Here is a 12,664-nt window from a genome sequence, read left to right on the forward strand (position 1 = left end):
TTATGACCACCAAGCAACCACAGGCAAATGCAAATATATGTTAATACAGAACCATGCTCAAATATACAGTTAACATTGCAAAATATGGGACTGTAGTTTAGATGTAAATTCATACAATAAATCTTAGGTTATACTGGATACAAATAAACAATACAATAATCGACCTTATGACCAAACGACCACATGCAAATATATGCTAATACAATATACAGTTAACATGGCAAATTATGGGACTATAGTTTATACAAACTTATAGGAGTAATTTTTTTATGAACATTGACATGAATCTTTACCTTATTGCAGTATATTTCTCATTTTGACGAGCACACAAAGTAAAAGAATTATCCATATTACTCGACAAGACAACAACTGAAAGCTACTCGACATATTCGCTATTTGTGGCGTCAATTTCCTAACAAAGATCTGCATTGGGCTCTTTGGGAACCTCAAATCATTACAATAAAATGCCATTTTGTAAAATAAAAATACGAATTTGTATAAATGGCGGGATCAAGCAGTAGAATCCAACAGATTTTCCAACAGATCAAACATGCAACAGATCAAACATCCAGAAATTTTTCAATATTTCTTATTTACTTGAGAAGGATATATTTAAGTAAAATAAAGCAGCAAACCAATAAGAAATCAATATTTTTCTTTCACCAGCCAATCCGAAAGCTTAAATTTCGCGAATGAGTCAGACTCCCGCAAAGATAAGGAAAGCGAATGAAGAACCAGTATTAGCCCTCCCATGCCTAGAAATCTGATACAGTATGGCCGCCCAGGGCGGACGCGCACGCGCAATGTGTCAATTTCGAGACGATTCATAATAGAAATTACATTGGAAATGCAAAAAATGACTTATTTTTGTTCCCTTAGGAAGTTTTTCTCAGTCTCCACAAGTTTTAGCTTGAAGTTCATGACATATACGACCAAAAAATACCGGATTATGGCTCGCATTGTTTGAAGAAAGTAGTTCCGTTTGCTCATGTAAATTGTGGCCAAAGCCTCATAGAAACGCCATATTCTATCTCTTGTACGTCGCAAATTCGATGCACAAACGCTTCTATAGACAATACTCTAAATGCAATGGCCGGTCTCCACAAGTTCAAAAGCACTGTTTACATGCCGATGTACAAGTTCCCGTCCATTTTTAATGCATGTTTTATTGCCTACCTGGTTCCAAAAGCCTTCAAAGAACAGCAATATATCCATCTTTCTTGTATCATGCCATTTTGCTTTAATGGCGAAGGAAATCTCCAAAACTTTGCTTCTTTCGCAAGGCAATTTCGCCAACAAACTATAAAAATTGTCGCCATCTTTTTTTCCGGGTTTTCCCCTTCCTTTGGAACCCTTAGTAATCCTTATTATCCTTTAGTATCCATAGTAATCCTTAAAAGCACAACATAAACATTTCGCAATTCTCATTTGAAAGTATAATGTCGGACGAATTCACCCGCGAAATTCGCTCGTCGTTTGAAAGAGCTGTTGTGGTCAGCCAACCTGATCTAAGCTATGCTGCAAAGGAAAAAGTGAGAGATATTATTTGTACATTGGTATTGCCATATCCCCTCATAAAGAAATGGTATGATATTGTACAGAATGTTGGTGGAATCGAAGAAAGCTCAAATCCGAAAAACCCAGATGAGAACAACGATGTTTCGAATTGCCAATGCAAACATAACAGAGTTACCTACGTTTGGCTTGTGGAAAAATGTATTGCTGGTGGCCTTTTCGCTTTCACAGATGATGAAGTTGTGAGGAATGAAATTGACATCAATTTATCCAAGATTGCTAGCAGTGTTTACCAATTGTACAAGAAGACGAAGGGGAGGGCAAGGAAAGATTTAGACGAGAGAGTTCGCAAATTCCATGTTTTTGAGGGCCAGACTATGTCTGTCATAAAACTACGAGAGGAGCTTAATAACGTGCATAATGAGCTTAATAATGTGAATGATGAACTAACAGAATTTCGAAAAAAGTATGAAAATTTGGAAAAAGAGAAAGAGAAACTCTACAATGAGATGGCCACCACTATTAAACAAAAGGACACAATGATTACCGAGTTGCAAAAGAACAACAGAGAACTGGAACAATATGCTCAAATTCTGGAAAATAGTATAGGAATATCAGCATACAAAGGAAAGTCAGTATCTGATGTGAAAAACAAAACAAGAACCCTAAAGTCGTTTTTGTCACGGGCACAAGTTGCATTGTGGTTCTCCAGTTCATTTGGCATTGAACTGGAGAGCCTTGCTGTTAAAGAAACTGTTTCTGGGGAGATTCATAATTTAAAATGTGAGCAAAGCATTCCTAGTGAGCCCTCTGACCCAAGCAATGAAGAGAGAAATAATGCATCCTTGCCAAAGTTTAATAATTTATCACCTGAGGACAAAACTAAAGTAGAGCAAATACTGTTTTTAGTGGACAAATTCTGTGTTGGTGATGTATTCTACACGAGTTATCCATGCTTGTTGAAGGATTACCAAGATCTTACCTAGTCAAACAATGTCGCAAAGAATTAAATAAAATGTGCCATATCGATCCACTCAAAGGAGAGTACAAAGGAGCCAAAGTTAGTTCAGTTGAAAATATGTTTAGCACACACATTCAAGATTTTGTTGAACAGAATCCAGAATTTAATGTGTCAGCAGACACAATCAAGATCAAAATCAGTGGTGATGGTGCAGTAATGACTAGAACTTCCAATTTCATTTTATTGTCCTTTTCTCTTCTTCAACAGGCGAAAATGTCATGTCTGCAAAAGGTAATAGAACAATTGCCGTAGTGGATGGAAAGAAAGTTATGAAACTATGGAGGAATCTTTTGGAGTTGTGTTTCAGGAAATAAATAAAATAATCTCTAATGGAAAAATCAAGGTTGATGGGCAAGATATAAAACTGAATTTTTCCTTGGAGGAGACTATAAATTTATTCTTTTGATGCTTGGCCTCAAAGGAGCAAATTCTGATTATGCGTGTGCGTGGTGCAAACTTCCAAAAATAGACCGCTGGAGGATGGATCAACATTACAGTTACTTTAACACGAACCCACTTTCCAGATCCTTAGAAGAAATTCAGGAATTGTGTGAGAAATCAACAAATAACTTTTGCTGTGCTAAAAGCCTCTGCTGAACATTGATTTGAACCACACAATAATCGATGAACTTCACCTTTTATTACGAGTTACTGATGTCCTTCTAGAAAACCTTGTAAACGAATGTGTAAATTGGGACAAGGAAGATGAAATGGACATCATGAAAGGAGATGAGCGTGGTGTTCATCTCTCAAATCTTGTTGAGGTAATTCGGTCTTGTGGTGTTTCCTTTAACGTATGGGAGAAGAGGGATGTAAACGGCAGAACTAGTGGACAATATGAGTGGACTAGCTTAATGGAGCATGACAAAAAAATTCTCCTTGCTGAACTCCCTGAAAAAATGGGTTTATTTTACATCCAGAGACAAGCATTTAGTGGCACAAATTTGGCGAGATTTTCAGGTCGTTTATCAGCAAATCAACAAATGGGAGCCAGAAGGTAGTGTAACTGAATATTGGATTAAGGCCAAGAATTGGATCAAACTTTTTTACAATTAAATGGCAAATTGGAAGGGTATGAAAGGAAACGGATAACTCCTTACATGCACATTATGGTTCAGCATGTCCCCAGATTTTTCGAGTTACATCACTCCATAAAACAATTTACAGGTCAAGGCGTGGAAAAAAACAATGATGTAGCTCGAAGTGTCGTTCTTCGCAAGTCAAATAAAAGAGACTCAACTGGGGATGTGTTGCGAATGGAGCAGCGGCAGTGGGAATTGCGCGGTCATGAAAGAAAGGCTCGGATATATAACAAAACAAACATGGGGTACTGGAATAATGAAATAAAAGAAAACCGGCAGAGATTGAAAAGGCAAACTTTGCGCACGGAGGCAAGTGATGACTGTAATGAACAACATTCTGTAGTACTGGAGCAAGAACTTCCACATTTTAGCACTGTCAATGCAATGGACTTTGAAAAAATGACAACTACTGTTTTAAGGGAACAATTAAAATTAAGAAGTGCACATGGATATAGCAAAAAAAGAAAGACAGAACTGATAGATCAGTTAAGACAAATTTGCCAACATGAAATGAGGTAATATGTACAGTACCCATTATCAATCACCATGCATCATATTTTTTTATCTGACCTTCTTACAGCCAGATGATCTGAAATGATTATATCATGTGACGTCATGACACAACTGAGTTATCATTTACTAGGAAGCATTTGTTAGCACATTTGCCCCTAAGTGTTTATAAGGGAAATTCAGTTTTCAATAAACAATTGATTGATAAATTAAAATCTTTTTGTATAAAAATAATAGAATTATTCAAAAGTTTCCAGGACAGAAGTTATAAGAGATGAAGGAAATGATAACTCAGTTTTTCTCGTAGCCCTAGTTTCTGATTGGCTAATTTAGATCACCTGAATGCTATTCATTACTAGCAAGACACAGTGATACATTACATAAAGATACCACAATTTCATAATGAAATAAGTTTGTACATTTAATTAAGCCTTTTCTAAGTGTCGCAGTTTACATGCGGAAAATGCATTTGAAACAATCAGGTCTTTTAGCTGATTATCCATTGTTTTGAATGCATTTGCCACATGTATAATGCAACGTTTAGAACAGGCCTTAGTTGTTGTTGGTTGTATAACAATGTAAATATTAAAATATTATCTTAGTCCTAATATTTAATGTAGAAGTACCACAGGCTCACGAATAAAGTCAAATGACAGTTTTTCCAGCAACATTGGACGACTTTCCTGAACGCTTCCCACTAACCACCGTAAAATTTCTTGGTGATTTTGTTAGAACAGTTCTGACCTTGATAGGATACTTAACTCTCACACCATCACCAATTTTATCACCAACTGTATCCCAATTACCATCAAATTTACATCTATCAAAATCAGCCTTGTCTAACAAAAGATATTTCCCATCTTTTGACTGCTTGCCCTTGCCATTAAATATGTAACGAAAGCAATCATGATCAAAGTCAATAGTAATGTTTTTCTTGCTTCTGCTTTTTAACTTCAAGAGAATACCAACATGTAATGTGTCGAGATTCTTTTGCAACCTTTCTGGCTGTATGTTTGGCTGGTCATAAGATCTGTAAATAAAGTAAACTTTATATATCCATAGACTCAAGAAAATTTATAGTACCGGTATGTATGGCATTTAAGCAAATTAAAGGGTAAAAGCACTGCTGCTTCATGTTTGGAAATATGAAGAATATTTTGCAGGAACAATTCTCTTCAGAGATCCTGTTTGGATCAATAGGAGTTTACTTCTCAGAAGTTTTCAAATAGACACGCAGAAATACAGAAACTAAAACTGGGGCCTATTGTTTAAAGCTGGGTTAGTTTAACCCCAGGTTAATCTAAAATTCAAAGCAGACTTTCTGACAACCTGTCTATAAATTTAGAAATAATTCTTCAAGGATCTTTTCAGGATAGATAGGAGTTCACCTCTCTGAAGTTTTGAAATAAACATACATGTAGAAATACACAAACTAGAACAGAGGGTTACATTTTCACCTGGGGTTAGTGCTAACCCACCTTTGAACAACTGGCCCCCACTGTTAAAATTTTAACCCAGGGTTAGTGGTAACCCACTTTTGAACAATCAGCCCCTGAACAATTACAAGAGGCAACAATAATTACAAAATCTCAGCAATAAACCATGGCTATTTGGCTAAATTTAATAAACATACTAGTACCTGATAAGGTCTTCTGTCAAATTTTCCTCATGTTCCCAGCTGTTTTCAAAGGCACTATAATTTTTCCACTTTACCAAATATTCGGTCTGTGAGAAGTATTGAGTAACAAAATTTTAGACTCAAACAGTCAAAGCCATTTTGGATTTATAAACTATAAACTTATTTAATTAACATTATTTACATTTTATACAGGCTGACAAATCCCCACAGTAGAAAATATGCGCCGAATGGAAACTCGACAACATAATTATAGCAAATACATTATCTGTTGGGTTTTAATGAACTTTGCTCGCCCAAAAAACACTAGTAGTGTAGATAGCAAAATATATTTAAAATGGGAACAGCTTTAGACCAACATACAGTATAAAACATTTGGTTCTTACCGAGTTCTTTTTCATTCGCTTTGAAACAAGTCTCTCTACGGGGTAAAATGACGTCGATACTTGATTTTTTCTTGTCCGCTTTCTTTCACTTGTTCCCCACAGTAAATCGACGGATGAAGCGTTGTGCAATTGAGTGTATACTCCTCTAATATCTCCATGGTCTCTTAACCCTTCCGCCATGTTTAAACATTAAGCTGCTAAGACGCATGCGTGTTACACATCTTACTCATTTGTGCGCCCGCAAGGCAAACTGCTGAACTGTATCAGATTTCTAGCCATGCACCAGCCAATCAGAAACGCTTAAATTGCGCAAATGAGTCAGGCGCCCGCAAAGATGAGTCATACTTCTTCTAAGCCAATCAAATGCCTAGAATCAGAAGTCAATGAGGCAAAATGATTAAAAAGGGGTATTCGCTAATATGACTCATTTGCAGAGAGCTCAAAAGTCAGTGACCAGCAACTGCATGAAGCTTAACTTTTAACTGGACTGTTAATTAATTGCATGACTAATTTCGCTGACTGAAGTTTAAATATTTCGACCTGGACTTGTGTAATTTTTGACTTAGTGGCATGACTCATCTGACAACCCCTAGATCTGCCCCTGATCAGTCTTCCTTTTTTGTGGGATGATGCAAAGAATTTTTCTGTTCTGGACAATTTGTTGTTGCGAATTATAATAAGGTAAGCAATGTCTGGATTATTCTAATTTGCATAAGCCAGGTATATGATTATGACTCATAAACTAGCTAAAAATGAAATAGATTGAGATACTGAAATTGAAAGCTTATGTCCTCAAGACTTCAAAATGTATCTTGGTAACTCCAATTTCCCGTTAACGCTGTGATTCACTCGATCATCAGTTGTCTGACACTTTACAAAAAAAATTATATTTATAAATAATACTTTAAAAGATATAATTATCCATATCTTTATAATCAAGAACAGCTATGACTCCCGGCCTTCATTGAGCCTAAAAGAGGAAGACAGTGGTTTCATTGGTGAAACTAAAATAGACATCAATGTGCGGGCACAGTGCAGTTACGTTCTTTTTTACATGAGGATTAAGGAATATAAAACAAATATCTGTCTGTTACCTGTCAATTTATTATAGTTTAGGTAATAATAATTTCACAATTTTGGTCACTAATAATGCTTAAAGTGGTTTACATACAATGTAAACTGTCTTACACATACACTTTCCCTCATATATAGTGTTTAGTTTCAATAGAAAATACCTAATGAATACAATGAATGCTAATGCTTTGGTTAGCTTTACTGTTGTTGACTTCATTTGACTTTATCATTGACTTAAGGGTTGATTCTACAACTGTGAAATGCGAAAATCTTGACGCGGTAACAGAATTATGCGAAAATTTTCTGTCCTCGGTGATTTCCATGGTCAAAAAAAAGGTGTGAAGTTTGAAAAAAATAAAAACAATATGGTTGCGAAAGAAAAAATATCGATGCTCTTGCTTATTCTTTATTGTAGACAAAAACGTTGTCAAAGTAAAAAATACAGAAAAAGATTTTTGTTCAGAAAGCTATTTCGTTAGTCCAAACTATTTTTTCTTATCTGTTCTTTTATAAACACGGCGATTTCTTAGCCAGAGTATTGGCATGAACTGGACTTCATTTATAAGTAATTCATTGAAATCATAGTAAGAAAACTGTTGTAATCATAATCATAAATTTAATCATAAAGACTATATACAAAATAGTCGGCGTTAGATCATATCGAACTAACGTACATGAAGTCATAAAATTTTCAATAACCCTAACCGTAATTAAGGTAAAGCCAGAGATACTATTACATAAGTATATGATCACTCCTATACTGGGTATGAGGGTAACAGACATTTACACTTTCGTGTACATTTATAAATGTATATATATAAATGTATCATCATTCATCGCCATTTTTATTTTATCATTTTTATGAACCAGCTCTAGAAAGACTTCATGTAAGACTTCTGTTATTATACTTCCTTTATTGGAAAATTTATGACGTCATGTACGTTAGTTCGATATGATCTAACGCCGACCATACAAAATGGCTTTATTCTACTCAAAACTACTGTACGATTATGCTGCAGTTCAAAATGGCAGACACGAAAATGACCAAAAGTCCCACAGGCTCAAGTGCCACAATGATCCATAATTATTATAACATAAAGTTCATATCATTCTGCCTCCCTAAGAGTTAGAACCTACTACAAAATATACTAATATAATACTATAATATAATAATAACTAAGATAATATAACTACTATAATACAATGCGAAAATCATGCTAATTAATAAAAGTTTCAAAGATTGTTCTATCGTCCATAGCGAGATGGTGATTTAGTTTGACGAGTCTAATGTCTAAGACCAAGCGCCTCGGCCACAGGAGGATGTTGATCATTGGAAGTTGGTGTTAATGATGTTTCACACATTGTTGCAGGCAATGCATCTCTTCTTTCACTACTAGGTGCATTTCTTTCCTCATTATGTGGTGCAGTTCTCTGGTTGTTTAGCGAAGGTGGGAGTAAGAGGACAAGGAGCCAAATCTGAAAATGAGATGGAAGATTCCCTTTCATTAGGGTACTCAATATGTGCATAGGTTGGATTTGCATCTAGTTAGTTCTAAAAAAACGCCTGAGAAGAACTGGTCCGGGTTGCTGCAACCAAGATGGTAGTGACGATCCAAGAGACGAACGCTGTTAGAAGTTGAATAATCCACACACAGTCTCTTTTTATGTCGGTTAGAGGGATCCTTGGTTAGAGGGATCCTTAGAAACAACAACTTGCGCCCTCCATGATGACATTGCTTGGCTCGATAATTCCTTGTGCAAGAAGTTTTGAAATCTCTTGGTCAATAAACTTTTGATCTTCTTTGCTAAAGCATCTAGATTTCGTTGCTATAGGCTTAGCATCAGGTAAGAGATTACCAAATAATAGTGGCTCTTCAATTGAGGCAACTGATAATGAACAAATAGGCGGATAATTGGGAATTATCAGATCTGGTTTATTGCCCCCAAGTTCAATTATTACTTGTTTGTGTTCTCTTTGGAAATCCTGGCTCAAAATAATATCACTGCTAAGGTTTTCTAGGCTTCTCAATCGAGTGGATGAGTAGACTAGGTGAATTGATCAATTATATCAGCGAGGCAGTGGCCAAGGACACAAGTCTTAATAGAAGTTAGAGCCATAGATATCTCCTGTTTTGATGGATTGATCTTAAGACCTAGTTTCTTTGCTGAAGCTTGACTAATGAAACTATCAGAGCTACCAGAGTCAATGAGTGCAAACAAAGCAATCCCACTAATGGAAACCTTTACAGAGGCTTGTGAAAGTCTTTCTGGACACGCATTTATTGTGTGCTGAGATTAGTGGATATTTTTCGCCTCATTTGGATGCTGTATTCATAAGTGTAAGTATTTCAAAGTCGTTCATTTTGTGCTTATAGAAAAAAGTTGTTGTGGCATTTGTATACAAACAGTTTATTACAAATATAGCAAATTATCAAGATTTTGTTAGGGTGTGTTGAAATTCTGTTGCGCGACACTTGATACTTAAATATTCGTACTCGATTCCACTCCAAGTTTTGAGTAATGAGTCAATTCGAGTGGTGATTTGACATGCATACTCACGAGTAACGAGTGCTAACGAGTACTTGTTTGACTCGCGAGTACTCAATACTCGCTAGTGGATGTACCCTTCCTCGCGAGCGGTACTGTAAATATCTATACTATATCTATTAAAAATCTATACTACAAAATGTAAAAATCTCAAAAATAGATATGCCTATATATACAATCGACTCTTTAAACCAGCTTAAAAGCTGAAAAAGAATCGCTCTAAAAGGATGCTATATTAAATCTACTCTTGTAATCTGTTTATTGCCATCGCGGATGATAAGACATGTGTTTAAAAACTGTTCGTATTCACATTGGGAATTATAAACTCAGGATGACTTCTCAAAGAGTGGGACTGGACCATTCGCATTGGAAGTAGGTTATGAAGTTTATGATCCGTACTGTTTTCGATGCTTTTAAACAGCCTCAGACAGGCTTCCTCTCGTCTAGCATGAAGAGTTTGTAGGTTGCTATACTGTAAACAATCTTGAAGATATTTGGGCAATGCATAGTGAAAGACCTCAGAACTATATTTAAGGATTGGTCTTATACAAGTGCAGCAGAAGAGCAGTATTTCTGGTATTGGGATTTTTGCTCGTTTAAGCTGGATGATAAAATATATCCTCTTGTTGGCTTTTTTGACGATATTACAGACATGCTGGTTCCACTTTAAATTGTTGCTAATTGTTAGGCCCTGGATTTTAGCGTGATAAGTTATTTCTAAGTTGCAACTGTTAATATGGATGTTTGGGAAGTCTAGTTCTTCCTTTCCAAAATAATGAATTCTCAATTCTTCACATTTGGTGCAATTGAGTTGGAAACAGTTCTCCATTGATCATTGTTGTATATAGTCCAGGGGGTGGAGTGGGTGTGTCTCTTAACTACTTCAGAGATCATTGTGTTGTCAATATATTTCCAGTAGTCGGTAGAGCATAGTTTAAGGTCATTAATTATTAAGATAAACAACCAAGGTCCCAGTTTAGTTTTTTGGGGAACTCCAGATGGGACCTCGCCCCACTCCGAGAAACAGTCACGTGACAATTTTACCCTTTGTTCTCTATTCATCAGAAAGTCAATAATCCATTTCTTTACTGAAAGTGGAATATAAAGTTGAAACACTTTTTGTGCAAGAATTCGGTGATCAATAAGATCAAATGCTTTTCGGTAATCAAGCAAACTACTCAAATTGCATCCCCTGTACCGTCCGTAGCCTTATTCCATTCATGAACCATGTTGATAAGAGCTAGAGTGGCTGAGGACTGAGGAATCCCTCCGAATTGCTGTGGATCAACAATGCTCAAGATAGCTGGCGCAATATAATTTTCAACAATGAAGTCTTTGGCAAATTTGGATAGGGTACAAGTTAATGATATTGGCCTAAGATGTTTGGTTATGTCAGTAAATGGCTTCTCTTTAGGAATGGAGGTGATATTTGCTCGCTTCCAGGCTACTGGCAGTTTTTGCTCGTTATATAAAGCATTTGATAAATTGGAAATGGGCAAAGACAAAATATTTGCATACTCTTTTAGAATCCAGTTTGCTATATCATCTGGCCCAGGGGCTTTGCCGCTGTTCAATGATTTTAATTTACTGTATGCTGATTCCAGCGTGGTCTTCCTCATGTCAGCATGTGAGATATTATGCGTGGTGTCTATTAATGTTTGTAAATCAAGGTCATTGAGAGGATTATATTCTTTCATTGGATCCAGAAAGCTATTATTAATCATATTTGCAATATCAGTTGGAGCCATCTGGTCAAGATTATGAATTTGCAACTGCGACACCAAATTGTCGATACTTGAAGATGACGTCGTTTCACAAATGCCTTTAACTTTTTTCCACCATTCTTTCAAGTTAGTCTGTTTAAGATGGCTGACTTTACAAGTGTAATAGTTGCTAAGACATCTCTTTCTCATTCTGTTTACCTTATTACGATAAAATTTAAAGGCTGTAGTATTGCCAGTTGCAAAAGCTTTTTGGCGTTTTTGGACCAAGCACTTTAAAATCCTTGTTTATGCAGGGTCGTAATGATAAAGTTTGATCACTTTTTCTGGCATGATAAGTTTTAGTGCAGTAGATATTACTTCAGTGAATACTTTTTTTTTCACATGTATCATGTACATCTAGAATACTCCAGTCAATTTTGCTCAAATATCTACCAAATTCCATCTTTCGAGAGTTTCTCATATCTCTTTTATAAATAAAACGATCTTTTGGGTGTGTGATCTTTCATGTGGATGAATAACAAAAGGTGGATAACTGTCAATAGAGCTTGCGCAGTAGAATTTGTGCAGATTAGTTATTACAAGATCGAGGATGGCACAGTACTCTGGGTTGGTACATTTACCAGCTTCTTAAACTTAAATTGGCGACAAAAGTACTTTAGATTGTTAAAGTCATCTGCCATGACAATTCCATATGCTGGTAACATTCCTTCCACTTTGCTAATTGATGTTGTTAGATACTGTAACATGTCTTTATCATTCGAACTTGGGGGATGGTAAATAGTTGCTATAACTAAACAATGAAAACCACGGGGGAGGCGCCTAGGCGTTGTATGAACCCACAGAACTTCAAAGTTATCATCCTCTGGGTCGGTTAAAGGATGGAATTTGATATTATTGACCATATAGAGACAAACACCTCTGTGCATGCTCTGAGTGCGATCTCGTCTTAGTACATTATAACTAGGAATTGTGATTTGATTATCCTGAATTGTGTTCCTCATCCACGTTTCAGTTAAAAAAATTAAACCTGGGCTTATTTGTGATGTGAGAAGTCAAATTTTGTCAATTTTGGGCACAAGGGATCTCACATTGGCGTAAATCATTCTTGGGACATTTTCATACTTTTTCATCTTTGGCGATTTAGGTAGTATCTTCGGTGAGGTGGGTAT

The 12,664-nt window shown here is 36.0% G+C and overlaps 1 protein-coding gene and 1 pseudogene across 1 annotated transcript; one reads left to right on the plus strand and one right to left on the minus strand.

Annotated features, from left to right (window-relative positions):
* Positions 1-774: 774 nt before the first annotated feature.
* LOC114535331 lies at positions 775-4,137 on the plus strand (annotated as a pseudogene).
* Positions 4,138-4,773: 636 nt separating this feature from the next.
* On the minus strand, positions 4,774-6,415 carry LOC114535332. The gene is made up of 3 exons (XM_028556694.1): positions 6,151-6,415; positions 5,768-5,853; positions 4,774-5,158 (listed from the first exon to the last, which is right to left on the minus strand). The coding sequence occupies exons 1-3, from the start codon at positions 6,328-6,330 to the stop codon at positions 4,774-4,776; spliced, it is 651 nt and encodes a 216-aa protein (XP_028412495.1). The 5' UTR covers positions 6,331-6,415.
* Positions 6,416-12,664: the final 6,249 nt, after the last annotated feature.

Source organism: Dendronephthya gigantea, unplaced genomic scaffold (assembly GCF_004324835.1).
Source record: "Dendronephthya gigantea isolate DGI-Jeju-01 unplaced genomic scaffold, DenGig_1.0 000116F, whole genome shotgun sequence".
Lineage (NCBI taxonomy): Eukaryota > Metazoa > Cnidaria > Anthozoa > Malacalcyonacea > Nephtheidae > Dendronephthya > Dendronephthya gigantea.

What these genes read in the sequence shown, in the direction of transcription:
- LOC114535332 (XM_028556694.1), bottom strand. Translation starts at nt 6,330, where the DNA reads ATGGCGGAAGGGTTAAGAGACCATGGAGATATTAGAGGAGTATACACT. An exon ending in AGCGAATGAAAAAGAACTCG is followed by an intron (nt 5,854 to 6,150) that starts GTAAGAACCAAA and finishes TACTTCTCACAG; the next exon opens with ACCGAATATTTGGTAAAGTG. An exon ending in TTGACAGAAGACCTTATCAG is followed by an intron (nt 5,159 to 5,767) that starts GTACTAGTATGT and finishes CTTTATTTACAG; the next exon opens with ATCTTATGACCAGCCAAACA.